Source organism: Stegodyphus dumicola, chromosome 8, assembly GCF_044657685.1.
Source record: "Stegodyphus dumicola isolate Sdum_Otavi_A_Nest chromosome 8, ASM4465768v1".
NCBI classification, from domain to species: Eukaryota; Metazoa; Arthropoda; class Arachnida; order Araneae; family Eresidae; genus Stegodyphus; species Stegodyphus dumicola.
In genome coordinates this window covers 166,091,528-166,111,200 of record NC_140775.1, presented here as the reverse complement: position 1 = coordinate 166,111,200, position 19,673 = coordinate 166,091,528, and the positions used below count along the sequence as shown (strand labels likewise).

At 32.8% G+C, this 19,673-nt stretch overlaps 1 protein-coding gene across 1 annotated transcript in view; it reads left to right on the top strand.

Annotated features, from left to right (window-relative positions):
* Positions 1-5,585: 5,585 nt before the first annotated feature.
* The window catches only part of LOC118180849 (cGMP-dependent protein kinase, isozyme 2 forms cD4/T1/T3A/T3B-like), a 203,725-nt gene continuing 189,637 nt past the window's right edge, over positions 5,586-19,673 (top strand). Inside the window, exon 1 of the mRNA XM_085822696.1 lies at positions 5,586-6,246. Within this exon, the coding sequence (XP_085678822.1) occupies positions 5,948-6,246 (299 nt within the window). The 5' untranslated portion in view covers positions 5,586-5,947. The remainder of the gene's footprint in view (positions 6,247-19,673) is intronic.

Sequence of the window (19,673 nt, the reverse complement as noted above, 5' to 3'; positions counted from 1 at the left end):
ACAATAGTGACTGTTTGGTATGCAGTATTGCGAGTTACAATAATTGGTGCATAGTTTTACGAAGAAAACGAACGGACAGTTTCGGTGAGTTCTAACAGCTATGTCCACATGATCCAGGAGCTTTTCTTGCCAACACTTAACGAGATGTATGTGGGAGATATATGGTTCCAGCAGTACAGTGCCACGGCACACATAAAAACGTGTGTCAATAACTATTTTGCGGCACTACTTCCCAGAAGTCTATCTCCTTGAGGGGCAATCTGCACTGACCAGCACGGTCTCCTGATTTATCCTTCTGCGACTATTTTTATGAGACTATCTAAAATTACTTGTTTCAAACGATTGTCTTAGGACTTTAGATCACCTGAAGAACAACATGCGCCGTGCTGTTGCCAACATACCTGTCGATATGCTGGAAAGAGTTAAATGAAATTTCCGAGTTCGACTAACGCTATGTATTGAGAATAATGGACGCCACCTACCTAATATCATCTTTAAAATTGTGTAACCATCAAATTTAATTGTTTCACTTGATTTTATAGGTCCCCGGGCGGGACGTATATATTGAATGAACACTTGGCTGAAATGCTTTCATTGACCACTTTGCAAACTGATAAATACTATTGTAACAAACTTCTAGTTAATCGGCCTTTAACAGGAGCACCAGGAGCAAATAGACTTTAGAGCAAATAAAACCAGCTAAGGTTATAAACAGGTTTAGGTTATAAATCAGATGAAAAATATCTGTGTACCATCGTGCACGGATATTTTTCTCTGTATCTGAGGCTTAGAGTAAGTGAAAAAAAAAAGGAATTTGTTATAAGTTTTCAAAACACAAACAAACTAACATTAAATAGAGGGTGAAATCGATTTTTCACAGTTTCTGAAAGTATGCTGTGCTTGACTTTTGGACCACTCTTTTAAAAAGAAACTATTTATGGGCCGGTATGTTTCAACTTAAATTTTAGTGTTAATTTTAAAATGACAACTGCTCATTTAAAAATTTTTATTAATATTTTTTGTATTCTTTGTAACAACTTAAAATCTGTACTTTGAAAATGTATGTATCTTTTTTTTTTTTTTTTTTTTTTTTTTTTTTTTTCCGGAAAATATTTTAACATTCTTCAAATGGTTTCTAAAACAAGAATTAAAATGCTTCTTATTTACAGCTGTTTGTAGCCTGAATGTTTTTTTCAGTATTCACCATCCACCAATGCCCGAGTAGATAAAATTGCTTGAACATTAGCGATTTTTTCCTCATTTAATTTCGAGTGAACAGGACGATTGTATGAGGCTTTTTGTGATTTTTATGATGTATAATGTAATATGAGCCAGTTTTCTGTAGGAAGAGCACTCAAGCGTACAATCACAATAACCCGAGCTTGTCCAATCTTAAATTCGGAAAGGAGAAGAGCAAAAAATATGTGTGCCTTGAATGCAGTCAAAAGATCAATCTTCCCATTTACAGAGTGTTAAAGTGTTGCCATACTTTTTTAAAATTCACTACACTTTTTATATTTGGGATGTAAACTGATGAAAGTACCCGGATAATGGAGATATACGGATTTGCTCCGAATCTCTTCATCTGTAAAAATTGTCACTGCTTGGAGTTGTCAAAAAGCGTCCAAACTTTTAGCCCAAAGGGACAATTTGCCCAGAAGGGCTATTAATTTCGTTCTGGCATTTTGCGTTGATTCACTATAAACGGCGAATCACTTTTTAAATTGTTGCCACCAAATATTAGAGCCCTGTATTATATTTAAAGAAATTAAATAATGAAGAATCAGCATAAATTTATGCGTGTTTCTAGCATTGTGATAAAACAACGGTACCTAGAGCCATCAAATTTTGTAACGTTTCGAAGTTCGTTTTGTGACTCCACCCGAATATGGGCATCTGGAAGCCCAAATTTGGAATTTATTATATATTTCATATTTTGTCAAGCATTTATGAGTTTCTGGTCAAGAAACTCAACGATTTCAAAGCGAGGAATGGCAACACTGTACGGGGGAAAAAAAAAAACACATCTCCAGCGCACGAGACTGTGTATCGGAAATTCTAAAGATATGCTCGTTTAAATATTTTATGATATTGATGTCGCATTGAATTTTATGTTTTAAGTTCGAAGAACAAGATATTTAATATATAAAGGTTAAACGTTAAAGCACAATAAGTTAAAAAAGCGCCCCTTTGGGCGTAATATAAAATGTGAAAACTTTCACTTTTAAAAAAAAATTTTTTTTTGCTCTTTTAGCATGTTTATTCACAAAGTTTATACAAACAGTTAACACACAAAAGTGTTGACTCAGTCACTGAAAACTTTGAAACATCAAAATGTTCAATTTAATTATTCTTTTCTTTCAAGTTGTGGATAGCGACGATTTGTAAAGTAATTTAAAATGGAATCCTAACTTTAAAATTTTTATTTTGGAAAACAGTTATGACATTATTTTTAGTAACTCGAAATTGTGGATTTTAAGATTTCAGTAACACAATAAAGATTCCAGTAATACAATCAGTAAGATATTATAAACATTTTTATTACTAATTTTATAATTTACGTTCTGAGAGCTGTTTTGATGTTAGTTTTAAGGAGAGTGAGATCAACGAGCTTAAAAGCGTAAGTTGCTTACTTTAGTTATTATTTATTATTATTTTCCAGAGTTAGCTGTGACACCAACATCTTGGTTAGTATGATTCAGAAACGGGAAATGTAAAAAATGGCGGAGAGAAAAGAAGACCGAAGAGAAAAAAATATGTATGGCATGGACGTATTCAAAGCTGACCTATGTTTACGTTTGCAAGCAACGTTTCTGAAAAGGAGAGAAAACAAAAACAATCTGAGAGCGATCATTGATGAGTCAAAAAAAGTTTAGTTCTCTCCACGCTTTCAAAGAGTTAACATCAATAATTAAAACATCAAAAATATTATTCGAGATAAAACATTGGTGACTGAAAATAAAGGTTGAACGTTGGACAGCACACATGTACGTTGGCTGGCATTTTAATTCAAAGCATTATTCGATTCGTTATGTATATCAGTCTCTATATGTGTATTAGTCTTTACAGTCCGTGATACGCTGGTTACGTGACTCTTAAGCGAACACCTAGGTCGAACTACCAGTTGACAAGAATAAAAATTATCTGCAACAATAATTAGGACAATTCAAATTAATAATTTAGGTATTCTATGCATAAGAAAATAAAAGTTAAAACAAAATGTAAAATCTGAAAGATTACGCCGAAAAGAGCGTTTTTTTTTTTTTTTTTTTTTTTTTTTTTTAAGTTTTCTGCGTTACCTTTATTTATTAATTATCATGTTCTTCTCACTTAAACCATAAAATTCAATTCAACAGCAATATCGCAAAATAATTTTAAAATGAGCATATCTTTAGAATTTCGGATACACAGTCCCGTGCGCTGGAGATAATTCCCCCCCACACACACACACACACGTACACTGTTGCCATTGCTTGCTTTGAAATCGCTGAGTTTCTCAATCCGAAAGTCATAAATGCTTTACAAAATATGAAATAGATAATTAAACAAATTCCAAATCCAAAATTTGGGCTTCCTTTTGCCCATATTCGGAGGAGGATTACGTTATTCCAAATTTGATGGCTTTAGGTGCCGTTATTTTATCACAAAGCGTACATACACACATATATTTATGCAGATTCTTCTAAATATAACATAGGGAGATTATATTTGGTGGCAACAGTTTGAAAAGTGAATCGACGCAAAATGCCAAAACGAAATTAATAGCCCTTCTGAAGTAGCGCTCTTTTGGGCTAATAATTAAGACTTATACATATTTTGAGAAAGAAGTTCCCTCCCAATTGCATGTATTTTCACATCCTTGTACGAAGTAAAAAGGAAGTATTGTTATCGCGAAATGTTTCAGGCAGCATATTTCAATGAAAATATCCATTTTGACCGCTATCGAATGCAATTTAACGATGTTTTTGCGTGATATCTGTACGTAAGGACAGAATAAAATACTCTTTTTTTTCAAAAAAATTATAAAACTGCTTTAAAATGAATTCTGAAGAGAATTTTTCGTGGCGTCTGTACGAACGTATGTACGTACGTGCGTACGTACGTATCTCGCATAACTCAAAAACGAGTAGCCTCAGAACGTTGAAATTTTGTATATAGGACTGCTATAACATGTAGATGTGCACCTCGTATTTTGGTTGCAATCGGCCGCACCAAACGTATATAAATATATTTATATATATATCCACTCTATTACCCGGCTCAGTAATCTCAGTTTCTTTACTCTTATATGTTTGTAAATTGTACATTTTTTTCTTTAAAAATGATTGAATTATATTGTTTTTATCTTCCGGTTAAGGATTTTATGCCTTTAGTAAATCTGTGTGCAATATTTTTAGAATTATCAGCAATTTTAAAGTTGTTTAATTGCCGCTAAGCCTGTTTTAATGGCGGCCATTGATGTTTACATTTGAAACAGGAGACTAGTGGATTTGTTGCCAATCTAGAGAAACTTAGCTTTGCAACAACAAAGATAACGCATTCATTTATTATTGCTAATTAAATCATGCTTAATTCTTTCTGGAATTTTTTCCAGGAAATAAGTGTTTAAGATTTACTTCCTAATTTTTAATATAGATATTTTGAGTTTTTATGTATTTTTGCCTTCTCGCGAAGTGAGAACTGAATTAAATTAATGAGAAATACTCAATCGTCTGTGAAAAACTGTTCCTTTTTTGTTTTGTTTGCTTAATTTCTTTTATACATCGTTCTAGCTTTATTATAGTATTTGAATAGAACATGTGGCAACGATTATATAATTCTATTCTTTAGATTATATAAATTTTGTGCATTATGAGTTATAATATGAACGAAATATATAAGTTAACTGTTATATAATTATTGGATTATATAACAGTTAACTTAGATTCCGTTATATAATTATTATATAAGTTAACTGTTATATAATTAATACTGTTAAGTGAATTTAGCGCCAGAGTGTCGCTATGGTAAACAAATACTAGAGTGAATTTTAAAGAATGCATTTATTCTATTGTGGTTTCTGCGCTGTCGGCGAAGTAGATTTAATTCAGTCCAATAAGTTTAAATGAAATGCAAGAAAAAATGCGTATAATTTAATATTCCGTACAAGGAAGTCATGTGGTGTACACATCAGATTTTTATTAAAACAAATTAAGCATTATAATGATGTTGAATTAAATAAAAATGTACTATTTTCGATATTTTTAAAAATAATTTTTTTTTTGCCATGAAAGTTATGTAGTGTATTGTATGTTTTATGCAGCATTAACTATTAGGGACTACTTTATCGCTCTATCCTGAGTGAGTTAGGCGACAGATGTTTTGCGCTCAGAGCATTTAACGACGTCTCTCTCACTTATGTAACTCAGCGAAAGAATTTGAACGCGAATTATCCTTCAAGTTCTTTGATGCTTACGACCAAATAATGAAAAAATTCCCCGCTTAGGGAAATTTCACCTTCGCCGTCGCCAACTTCAAAACAGTTTGGCTTCAATTTAGAATCACGATTGACACTGGCAACCCTTGTTCTTCATGGCCGCCTTCCTCGCGCTTCAGCAGATCGCCGCTCGATTTCTAAGTAGCGGGCACGTGCTACCGTTCACATTTTTTTAATTGAAGACCATTGGACTTACAAGAAATAGCGAACTTTTCGCAACGCATATTTTTCTTGTGCATGCCATGTGAATAATATTCGCAACTAACTGTGCGCAAACTACAGATACATTGTTTTTTTTTTTTCTTCTCTCAAAGTCGGGCCGCGATATTCAAACAAGTATTCATAATTGCTTCAAGCTGTGATACCCTTGCCATGTGATTATTTGCTCAAGATGCATTAAGACAAAGCATTCTTCGCGGGAATTGTTTAACATTCCATTTGTTCTTTTATGTTCATAGTTTGGTTTTTTTGATGACTGTAGAACGATTCGCCATGGGTACTGTGGAGGAGCTCAAAGAGGTGGTCACTAAACAAGAAGATGCTATCAACAAAATGAATACCCTCCTCATAGAGAAGGAGGAGGAAATTAGGCAATTAAAGAGTCTTCTGGATAAGTACCAGTCGGTATTTCCAGTGATGTCCCCCAACAGGTACAGCAGGAGTGCCCGAAGGAAAGAGAGAGCACAAGGTATTTCTGCGGAACCCCAATCCTTGAGAACTATACAAGAACTTATTCAGGCTAAATTTCCCGAATATCCGAAATCCGACAGGTGAGTTTACTAAGCTATATATTCAAAATTTATACTTCCTATTTAATGAGCAAGATTTTGAACTTTAAATCCGGGCAAAGACATTTCTGCATTCTGAATGAGAACATTAAGTTAGTAAATACTTTTAACGTAACGAGAAAAAAGGGGTCTTCTCTTTCCCCCCTCCTCCGTTTTAATTCAGCTAGTAAACGAACTAACTGAAGCAAGTAATATGCTTAAAAAAAATTACTAAATTAAACTATTTTAACTTTTCTTTTGGCCGCCTGTTTAAATTTACTAGCCATTTAGGGTAGCGCCACCAGATGGTTTACCAATGGAACCTGCCCTTTAATCCTTAAGACATCTTTTAGGATGCAGAGGACAGTCTTTGCTACAGCATTTTCGACGCCCCGAGCGATCATCAGTTTGTCTGGCATCACTTATAAATGAAACAAGTTCGTAATTCAAAGCAAAATGTACCTTCATTTAGTTGTCGCTTGTGAGATTATCTCAACTGGTGCCCTAGGCGGCTGCCTATTTCGCGTATGATTGGGCATGGCCTTGGTGGAGGCATTAAGTGTCTTCCTGGGGGAACAGTAAATAAATAAATGCTCTCCATAGGTTAGCAAACGAACTAACTGATGTCTGAAAAGTCTACATTTGAGATTCTTCGGATGGAAACAAAGTTATAATTAATAGTATCGATTTTATGATGTGGGGACTTGATATATTGTCAGCATAATTTCGTATTCAGAATTCTTTTGTAGAATCTTGTTTAACATGTTAAGGAAATTGATCTATATCAAATTTCAGCCATACAACTACTATAGGTAAAAGTACTTTTACAAAATAATTTTATAATATTCTCTAATTCAATACCTAATAATATGGCTACAATATAATCCTTCCAGGAAACTTAATTTTTAGAGGAAAAACAGTTCACTTGAATTATTTTTTTGTAAACATGTCTTCCACTGTTTTGGTCTTCACGGTTTCAGGTCTGGATAAAAAAATAATAAAAATAAAAGGGAAAAGGAATAATCGTTTGCTTTTGCAAACTACACTTTGTCAAATTATTTTTAAATATTTCAGTGGGTTTAGAATGCTAAACTGCCATAGCAAATTATTCATAAGGAGATTGGCCCAATGTTGTTCAATTAAAGGTTTAATGTAAATTCTAAAACCGTTTCAATTCAGCTTAGGAAGTTTATGTCTGAAGATATTTTTAAATGTCGACCTTCGTTTTCACAATCGGACGGCACTTAATGGCACCTTTTTTTTTTTTTTTTTTTTTTTTTTTTTTTTTTTTTTTTGTTTTTAAACCCACTGAAATCATCGAAAGTCAAGTTAAACAAAACAAAACAAAATATAAAATTGATGATTAAGTCCATTGTAAACAGGAATACGTATTCTCCAAAAGGTCACATATTTCCTGTTTATTTCAGTTCGTTTGATAAAACCGATTGTATCATCGATTATAGAATTATACCTACATTCATTTGGAGCATTGAACGCAAAACTGAATGCAGATATTTGTATGGTTGTTTTTTTCTATAAGTCACATAACTGTGCAGATGAAAATGTTACTTTAACGGCATAATTAAATAATGTCTTCTGAGATGTTTGATGATATTAATTAAAATAAAGCTTACCTGCTTCCATATTCTAGCATGAGTCAAGAGATATCAATGATTTTTAATCATGTATGCATGTAATTCGTATACAAAAGGCATATGTTATGGAAGGTTTTTAAACACATCGAAGGAAACTTGCTCGGGGTGTTTGCTTTCAGTTCTTGAATTTTGCGATAGAAATAATGTTGAAATGAGGGAAAATTTGTCGACAGCGATGCAGTCAATTTCGAATAATTAAGCCATTTCTTTGTTAAGCTTAAAATTCTTTAGAAATCTCCACAAGGCGTTAATTTACCGATATAATATTACGGCAAATTTTTATCCTCTACCATTTGCCTGTTTCATTCTGAACAGCTCATTTTGAATGTAACACTTTATATTCAATATCCATTTCCCAGAAACCAATTTTAAACGGTAAGCCTGTTGCTTGCTTTCAGCTGTTTACCAGTATCTGATAGGATTTTTTTTAGCCCTAAGGGGCAATTTGCCCAGAAGGGCTATTAATTTCGTTTGGGCATTTTGCGTCGGTTCACTATAAATGTCAGTTCATTTTTCAAATTGTTGCCGCCAAATATTAGAGCCCTGAATTTGCTTTAAAGAAATTAAGTAATAAAGAATATGCATGTATGTATGTTTCTCGCACTGTGAAAAAACAACGGTACCTAGAGACATTAAATTTTGAATAACATAGTCCTCCATTCGAATATGGGCATCTGGAAGCCCAAATTTGAAATTTGGAATCTGTTTTATTATCTACTAGCAGCTTCGCTGCCAGCCTTCCTCTGGCTTTTAAATGTACCGGAAAAATGGCTGAAGGGAAAGCCAAACGTTAAATTTAAAAGCTGCGTAGAATTTTACTCTGCAGAACAACTTCATAAAAAAAGTTATTACGTATAACAAAATTACAATGAAATAAGCAATATCCCTTAATACAAATATTAATTATCCTAACAAATAAATTAACCAAATTCCCTTTGCAAAATCTTAAGAACTGAAATGGTATAAAGGAGGTTAAGAACTTTGTTTCCTAAAAAAATCACTCAAAACTTTTCAATAGCTTAAAAAGAGTGAAATAAGCAATAAATAACATAAAAGAATACAAAAAATTCTGAAAATCGAAGTATAATTAATGATATTTTATCTTATATTTTCAAGAGAAAAAAATTACAATGAAATAAGCTATATCCCTTAATACAAATATTAATTATCCTAATTAAAAAAATTAACCAACTTTCCTTTGAAGAAAACAAATCATGCAAAACTTTTCAATATCTTACAAACAGTGAAATAAGCAAAAATTAACATGAAAGAAACTAAAAAAAAAAAAAATTCCATGCAGAATTTTACTCTGCAGAGCAACTTTATCAAAAAAAATATAAATAAAAATGTATTATATATATAAAAAATGACAACGAAATATTCCAATCTCTTAAAAACAGTGACATAAGAAATACGATGAAAAATTGTTGCCAAACCCATATTTCTAAACGAATGAAACTATTCAAAATGATGCGATTTCATCAAAAATCTATCAACAACAATGAGAAAGAAAAATTGTTGCCACAACCACATTTTTAAAGATGTGAGATGTGAGAAGTGTACTCGGAAGCTTCATTTAAAAAAAATTTTTAAAAATACAAAATATTATCATTTTTCCAAAATTCTTTTTGTAAAAGCAATCGCAAGGATGAAAGATTAACGTGTCCAAAAATCAAAGAAAAATAAACTTTTTTAGAAAAAATCCCGTTGAAAAGGTGTTAAGTTCCCTTTGTTAAATAAATTCGTATTCAATCGATTTACTGAAACATGAAATTTATTTTAAGTTCGTAAAATAGCTAAATGCCTACGTTTCATGACGATGTGAAAATGCAGAGTGTAGAGTAAAATCTCGCTTTCCTATAGCCCATTATGTCTCAAAATGACGCGATTTCGTCACAAAATATAAAATAAAAAAATTCGAATTCGAATTTCGAAAAAACCGCTTCGAGGTGCACTGGCTCTTGTCTAGATGCACCTATGTACCAAATTTCGTAGCCGTGGGTCTATTAGCTTACGCGCAGCACGAACGAAAGACACACACGTAGACTCTTTGTTTTATTATATGTAGAGATTTCATATTTTGTGAAACATTAAAGAATTTTTCATTAAACGAACTCAACGATTTCAAAGCGAGCAATGACAACACTGTACGGAGAAAAACATTTTTATCTCCAAAACACGAGACTATCTATCGGAAATTCTGAAGATATGTTGTTTTTAAATATTTTATGATATTACTGTTGAACGGAGTTTTATGTGGTTTAAGTGCAAAGAACATGATATTTAATAAAGAAAGGTAACACACAAAACTTTAAAAAATGTCCATTTGGGCATAATATAAAGTCTGAAATCTTTCAGATTTTTTTTTTTAAAATAATCTTATTACCTTCTTTTTTTGTTTACATTATTTATTTATTTGGAATATTTCTGATTTAATCGTAAACTCTTCGTGGTGTTAACCTGTAATCAGAAATTTCCAGATTGCGATTTTTTTCCAAGATCTTATATGACTTTTAATATTTTGTGTACAGCATTTCTAGCTAGTGAAAAACCCCCAAATTCGTCGTTCCTAACTTTTGAAACGTCTGTTTCCAAAATGCAATTAAAAACTGGCGCAAGTTTGCGGGTCGTATTATTGGCCACTAGAGGTCACTGTTAGCGCGCTGTAAGGTTTTTCTGATTCTTTATAAGCATGGTGTTTCCTTAGTAGGTGCAATATATAAAATTCTGTACGTGAGGCCTAGTGAAATTTTGATTAAGTGTCATTTTTTTCAATTAAGAAAATCAGCAGTCCGTTATTTAGATTTAATACGTATGCGGAAATAGATGTATTCAGTTTTTACGCAAAATTGCACATGCGTCATCTCTGTCTTCCACCAGATTAAGCGTTATATAATCAGTTGTAGTTCCACATAACAGTGTGATACTATCTTCTTTTCAGCAGGTTTAAAAAGCTTTATTTATTTGAGACCGGATGTGATGAGTGTGTAACAAATCCGGAATGACTTTCTGACTTTTGGAATGCGATATGTTATTAAATACGTGACTAAGCTATAAATCCAAGTTTTTAATACAATGTAGCAGCAAATGTGAATAAATAAATTCTTCTACTGCAGACGTCAAGTAGACAAGCAGTTCGCTGAATCAGCTTCTGTTTGGGATTGGCACAACCGCTATGTTACCGTTCTTCTAAGAATTTTATTTGCTAATTTTGGAATGTAAGAACGGATCTGATCCTGTACAATGTCATATTTCAAATGTTTTTCATGTATCGTAAAAAATTGTCCATTTTGGAAACAAAAACGATAGAGCTATAGATATACGAACTGATATTCTTTTCGCTTGTTCTTAAAAAATTATCCTTATGTTATTGTTAAAATTATCCTTATTGTTAATTTATATTTCCTATTTTTTTAAAAAAATTCATTTGTTGTTTTAAGTAATAAAAAGTATGTAATTTAATAACTTCGTATTTTTTGGAAGCTGTTGTAAACTAATTTAGATGAATGTGTGTGATGAATAGTATAATTTTCAGCAAACATTTGACTATTAATCCCATGGAGGTAGGAAGTAAGACGGAGTTGCCCTAAACAAGTTTCTCCCGTACCCTGCTCTGAAGCACCGGCTATCCCTACGTGGTGACCAAAACATTCGGTCATTTACCATTGAGTTCAATCGTATTTGACGCGTTCGGATGTAAATATTTTGTAACTACGTCGTAAATATACATATAAATGTATATATTTTCTTTTTCTACAACACTTCAGAGTCCTAAGTATATGAAAACAACATATTTTTAAACAACATTTCATTCTGAACGGAATTAAATGCTATACTTTTTACAGGATAGTTTTCTCAGAATGGTTAATTTGAATAAAATATTTTCACAAGTTTTCGTTAATTACATTAGGAAAAAAAAAAAAAAAAAAAAAAAAAAAAGGTAATTCGATTCTATTCGGTTAAGGTACAAAAATTAAGATCAAAGTTTATTGTATTATTAATATTAAAATTATGCATTATTTCTTTTCTATTTATAGAGTTTCTTCCTAAAATACTTTCTTAAATATGACATGATTTTTTGGCTTCTGAGGCATCTTTTAAATCGAAAAATGTAAGTCAATTTATAATTAATGCTCTATTCGGTTCATTTTAAATTAGAGAATTATTAGGAATTACCGAAATAGTACTTGACTTTCTCTGAACATTTCTGAAAGGGAATAAAATAAGTTTTTTTTTTTTAAGTATTATTTAAAACTTGTAACTGAGTTATTATAAAATGTAAGGGGAATAATTCTTTTAATTATACTTATCAGATTTTTTTTTTTTTTTACCCTTCATTTCAGCAATACACATTCCAAAACTCTTTATTACGTTCTTAAGTGCGCATCTCATAGCATTTACTTTACAATACCTTTTAACAGATTGCTTTCCAATACGAACAATTCTTGCTTAAATAGTTTTATAACGTATTTGTCAACAGGATTTCAATTTATGTTTACAATTCAATATTAAGATTATTATATATTTAGATAACATTTATAATCATTATAAATTAGATACATTTAATCATTAGATTTCTTCACAGTACTTTCACAGTTGTTTATAAGTGAATAAATTCTTCATTTCAAATACATTTATAAATAATTTAATGAATATTTATGTATTTTGTCAAAGGCATGCTTTTTGCAATAATATGCAACAATAATATATGGATGTGAAAAAAATTTGTTTTATTTAAAACATTTTGGCGTTTGGAAAATAAAATAAAAGTAGCGAATACTCTATCAAGGGTATCGAAAGACGTATACAATTTTAAATGTACCGTGAGGTATTTTTCATTTTTTAAGGATAACATTTTTCTTAAAATCTATATTTTTGTAGTTCAAAAGCTTAGAATTTTATAAAACAAATTCATAATCAAAATCGCGCTGTTGTTAGTTATCGAAAAATAACCAAGATGTAATTTTTGCGTAAATGTCACTAAACTATACAAATTGCTATTATCCATCACACTATGAATGTTTCTTTCATGCGAAAGTTTCCCGTTTTTGATTTGTATGGAACTGTCGTGTGTCGAAATACTATCAGAACCGTGTCAAGCGAGTTTCTGAATGTAAACAAAGAACACCCCATCTAGTGACCCAAGCTTCAAAGTAGTGCTTCACTTCTAGTGCCGACTGGCCCCTCCTTCCTTTCCTACCTCCATGATTAATCCCAGGGGACTTGGGGGCCTAGGTGATAAATTCATGCTTGACAATTAATATCATGAGCTCGGTGAACAAGTTGGCATTTTTGTGGTTTGCCACCAGCCAGATTCCCTAAGAAAGTTCGTCACGAAGATATTCCACGGGTTAGGTTAGGCAAATAGCCTTGGTATGCTTTGCCGTAATCTAAAAATCCCCAATTCTGTTTGAGAATCCTAAACATATAGTACAAAGTGGTTAAAATTAAAACACCCTACTCAGAGTTCTCTATACATCGAACTACTGAGTGTAAAGGATCCATAATTGTTAAACATACTATTCAAGACATGGGGAAACGGATTACGTGAAAAAAAAAAAAAAAAAAAAATAGTTCCAGAAACACCGATAGGTGGCGCTGTACAACAGATCATATGCTGAAAAGACACAAAATGCACTTTATAACACATTTTATTCGAACGTCCCAAACATTTCATATCACAAAGACTTTATCGATGCAATGGAAGGTACTCAATATGGTTGCCTTTTCAAGACGTAAATTCTGCAGTCTGTGGATAGCTTGTTCAACTGCGGATCGTAATGGGTCGATTGAGATGCTTCTCACATGCAGAGTGATACTGTCTTTCAAATCTGCCAAAGTTACCAGACGTCGTCGATAAAGAAGATTTTTTTAAGTAACCCCACAGAGAAAAATCACATGGATTAAGATCTGGAGAACAAAATGGCCAGAGAGCGAAATTGCAGTTATAATGACAGTTTAAGTTTCTTAACATTTTTGTGTTATTTTTTTTTTTTTTTTTTTTCTCAGATCAGCAATAGAAATTAAAAAAGGAATATTTATTTCATATCTCATGTCTGTCTTTTGTTGTGATTATTTGTGCCTTTTCAGCGTATTTTCCATTGCACAGAAACACCTATCCATGTTTTTTGGAACTAATTTTTTTTTCGCGTTATCCGTTTTCCCATGTCTTGAAAAGTATGTTCAACAACTTTGGGGCCTTTACACTCAGTAGTTCGATGTATAAAGAGCTCAGAGTAGGTGTGTTTTAATTTTAACCACCTTGTACATAATTTGATATTGGCCATTGGTTTAGTACTTACGTAATTAGCCATTAGTACGTACGTACTATAAGGCATTATAAGTACTAAAAACTATTTACTTATTACACTATTATTTATTAGTTAAGAGGGCATTATAAGTACCAAAATTATTTCAAAGGGCGAAGTACTTTAAATATTCAGCCTCCACCAGGGACCAAGTCGTTAAAACCGCTGAATGCTGTTAGTTCGTCCTGCGCTGGAATTCAAGCAAACGGGCTAGCTACATGGTTAGTTTTCGTCATGTGTAACGCGAACACTAGCCACTTTCCGTTAGAAAGTTCTCCACGAAGCTGTTCCTTCCCTAGACAAATAATCCCCTTAAGCTTCGGCATATTGATTAATTTGATTCCCGTACGACAAAAATTGACCGGGATATTTAATTTCAAAATCTGCAATTTTTGATGTCATTTTCAACTTGCCTTGAGGGATCGGTTATGCAAGTTAGAATAATTCGAGGAAATAAATTTAAATGGAGTGCAGCCAAAAATGTATATAACTTAATAGGCTGTACAGGAAAGTCATGTGATGGCTACATCAAGATTTTTTTTTAACCTTGCATCAAAACATCATCTCAATTCCTCGCCATATTTTAATTATTCATGTTCGAATAATATGTAAAACTGAAAATGTTTTAATTTACTGTAACAGTACATATAAATTAAAAAATTTTAGTAAGCAGGCATTTTTTGTACTTTCATTGATGGAGGATAAAATCTCAATAAAATGACGTTCTTTAAGGACTTGCAAGAATTATCCTATAAATGCGATGACCTAATACACGATGCCGAGGGCTATCTACCTAAGGGGAGAAATGCCTTCGTGGAGGATTTTGTTAGAGATTGAAGCTTAGAACGATGTCGTTATAAAGTTATGTAATAATACGAAGAAAGAAAGCATGCGTTTTAAAATAAATGTTGGCATTTAATTTACAAATATTCAACATAAAATATAATATAATTAGTGTAATTAAAATTTAAATAAATAAGTAGCGACAGGAACCTTTAAAATTATTTGCACAATATATGTATTTCTCTACAACACTGCAGAGAAATCCGAATTAAGTCAAAAATATATCAGATTATTGTTTTTTGAGAAATTAGTAATATATGGTAATTTTTCTTTCGATTGCAAAAACTAGCTTTCTCTAAATTTATTCGGAGTTTTGAAATATTCTTTATTAGTATAAAATGTTGCCGTTAAAACTCTAACAACGCCTAAAATACCTAATGCTTCAATTTAAGGTGCAATTGCTTTTTTTTTTTTTTAATATTCATCTTCTTTCCGAATATCAAAAATGTCATTATCATTCATTATCTTTAAATCTATTCAAAAAAGTAATGCTATCAGAATTAACGATTGGTATATCAAAGCATCATTATCTACATATGTTTTTTCATTATAAGGCTACCAGCGGCTGAGCTGTAAAGTCACAGAACACTAGTAGTTTTTCCCAGGATTCGAATCACGGCGAACGGATCAGCAGTATGGCTGTATTCGTGGTTTTCCTATATACAGGGTGATTCTAAATTACTTTTGCAAATTAAGAGAGGTGATAGTACTTATCCAGATGAGCAATAATTACCATAGAACATAGGGTCGCATTCCACTCCGAGAGGCAGAAAAGAATATTAGAATTCCAATCTGAGCTTACAACAGTATTGGGAGAGCGAATGAACGAGACCAAATGTTGCATAATCAGTTTAGTGACAAACTCACAGAGAGTGCACAAAACGGATAAAACTGAAAACTTGGCATTCGGGTGTTAATTAGAGCTGAGACTCTGATAGCAAACACTCAAATGCACATCTTTGGTTGGCAAGGTCTCAACCTCGCAAATGATTGCAACAAGTTAATTATCTAAATTATTACGGGGAAATTATCTATTAGGGGGAAAACCTACCTTCATATCAAGTATCAAGGTAGCAGTTGTTTTCTCTTAGCCATCTTCTATCCTGTCTTCCTGGACTTACTGTGCTTCGCTCATGCTACTTGAAGCACCCTCCTATGGGGTACGAAGTTCTGACAGCCGGAACGCAGCATGAGCTTTTCATGCTAATTTCGGCATGCAGCGGACGTTGGAGTTAGTTGATAATATTCAGCCCGTGATTACATAATTAACTTGTTGCAGTCGTTTGCAAGGATGAGACCTTACCAACCAAAGATGTGCATTTGAGTGTTTGCCATCAAAGTGTCAGCTTGAATTAACACTCGAACGCCAAGTTTTTGGTTTTATCCGTTTTATGCACTCTCTGTGAGTTTGTCACTAAACTGATTGTGCAACATTTGGTCTCGTTCATTCGCTCTTCCAACACTGTTGTAAGCTCAGATTGGAATTCTAATATTCTTCTTTTCTGCCTCTCGGAGTGGAATGTGACCCCCTCTATGGCAATTGTTGCTCATCTGGATGAGTACTGTCACACCTCTTAATTTGTAAAAGTAATTTAGAATCACCTTGTATAAGGTGTATACGAGCCAGTTTCCCTTGGAAAATCCTCTTCGAAGACATCCCTTCTCTTAGGCAGATAGCCCTTCGAGGCCTTTGCCATAATCAAATAAACCAAATCTGTCAGTATGTCACAGCCTCGCTTCCGAAGACGTGGAGCCTATTCAGAAAGAAGTATTTCATTATTTTCCTTCTTTTCTTTCAAAGGTCAATAAGTAAAAAATGGACTTGAACTCCGTTTTAGTAGATGCGGATTGGTTCCGAAGTCCACATTCTTAGCTCGCTTTTAAAACCACACTTCATCGCTTATCAGCTCTTCCGTCATCGTCTCTGTTCTTTAAGTGAATCAATGAGCTGGATGATATACAAATAAAAGAAAACAATGAGCTTCAAAAGAGAGTAACAATTAACAGCAAGACAACAGTGTTTTCAGTAAGAGAAAAATTTCGTGAAAAATACTGAAATTCTTAACGTATATATTTTGGGCTTATAAACTGGAGTGATTCTATCAGCCAGGGGTCCCCAACCTTTTTGTGCCTAAAAGCACATTCTAGAATATGTGTTGGATGGCGGGCTCCATTTACTTTTTCTAGGTGAAATTAAGAGTTAATAATACATACACATATAAAAAAAGCTCGGTCGCATTTCACTTTGTGCTGGTATCTGTGATGGAGGCGATTTCTATTTCATTAAAAATGAGAAAACTTTCATGAGAATTTTATTGAAAACTAAAACATTTTTATTGTGATCGCGCAGCGACGGGCGCCATGATGTCCGCTGGCATAGGATTGGGAACCCCTGCTATAAGCGATACTGATATTTCAGATCTCATGTTATATGCGCATATACAATATTCTTAAGTAATGGTATACATCCGAACGGAACTTTTCAAAGCGGGAAGCTATAATAACATTTTTTTATGAAACTTGTAAGGATTTCACATATTTCCCAATATATGTTTTCGTAGTCCAAGTAATGAACATGAGTCCAAGTAATGGGAACGAAGTAGCAATTGGATTCGTGGTTCGAACCCCAACGAGGTTACAACTGATTTATCTCGTTCCCTAGCTTCGTAAAATCTTAATAGTCTCTACAGTTGCGCAGAAATAAAACGTGTATTAGTCACCACTTGGTCAGGGTCTCGTATTTCTGTCTCAGTCACTCTTTAAGTGGGGGAGAATATAAAAAATCATCGGATTCCTTCATGCATTTATGCTCTTATAAGTGCTTGTGGCACGTCTAACTTGCAGTTGGAAGATACATGGTTTGAATTCCAATGAGGATGCAGTTAATTTGTTACGTTTCCTGGCTTTGGAAATTCTAAATAATCTATCTCTTCAATGGCGTCAATGGCCTTCAATGGCCTGAAAAGCAGTGAACGTAATAATTCATTACCACCTGCCTTTCCCTAATCGCTCTTTAAATGGGGAAGAATGTATGGAATTATATAATTTTGTTGTATGTACTCTCATGGTGTAAGTGGTTAGCAGGTTGAGCTAGAACTCTGGAAGATCCGTGATTCGAATACCAGCAAGGGTGCGGTTGTTTCTTCGAGTTTCCTGGCTTCGAAAATTCTAATGGGCTTAATTACTTTACATCTTAACTGCACTTCAACTTTTTTAGCCTGTTTTTGTCTGATGTTTGACCACACTGCAGCTCAGGAATCTCCAGGCGTCTATATGACCTTGAGAGGATGCGGGAGCGGGTTCTAATGCGGACTCGGTGTTGATGAAAAACGGTAACACAGTAAACAACTAAATTACCAAGGTTTAATTTTATATAACTATGCTTTATATGTCTATATATAAAAGAAAAAAATCTTTAATTGCACTTTATTGTTCGCTGGAAAATGCAAATAAATAATCGAAATCAAATCAGGTGCAGCCATTTTATTCAATTGAAGCCTCTGGCTTTTACGAAATTTATTCATGGTATAATTAGTTAGGGTATTTTCATTGTTTAGTCATTTTTTGTGTATGAATGAAAAAATCTGATGTGTACACCACATGATTTCCTTGTACGGAATATTAAATTATACGCATTTTTTCTTGCGTTTTATTTAAACTTATTAGATTGAATTAAACCTACTTCGCCGACAGCGCATAAACCACAATAGAATAAATGCATTCTTTAAAATTCACTTTGTTTACCATAGCGACACTCTGGAACTAGGTTTACTTAACAGTATTATAGTATTTCATTCATATTATAACTCAGAATGCACAAAATGTATATCATTTAAAGAATTATCTAATCGTTGCCACATGTTCTATTCAAATACTATAATAACGCTAGAACTATGTATAAAAGAAATTAAGCAAATAAAACAAAAAAGAAACAGTTTTTCACACACGATTGAGTATTTCTCATTTAATTAATTCAGTTCTCACTTCGCGAGAAGGCAAAAATACATAAAAACTCAAAATATCTATATTAAAAATTACGAAATAAATTTCAAACGCTTATTTCCTCGAAAAAATTCCAGAAAGAATTAAGCATGGTTTAATTGGCAATAATAAATGAATGCGTTATCTTTGTTGTTGCGAAGCTAAGTTTCTCTAGATTGGCAACAAATCCACTAGTCTCCTGTTTCAAATGTAAACATCAATGGCCGCCATTAAAACAGGCTTAGCGGCAATTAAACAACTTTAAAATTGCTGATAATTCTAAAAATATTGCACACAGATTTACTAAAGGCATAAAATCCTTAACCGGAAGATAAAAACAATATAATTCAAACATTTTTAAAGAAAAAAATGTACAATTTACAAACATATAAGAGTAAAGAAACTGAGATTACTGAGCCGGGTAATAGAGTGGATATATATATAAATATATTTATATACGTTTGGTGCGGCCGATTACAACCAAAATACGAGGTGCACATCTACATGTTATAGCAGTCCTATATACAAAATTTCAACGTTCTGAGGCTACTCGTTTTTGAGTTATGCGAGATACGTACGTACGCACGTACGTACATACGTTCGTACAGACGCCACGAAAAATTCTCTTCAGAATTAAATTTAA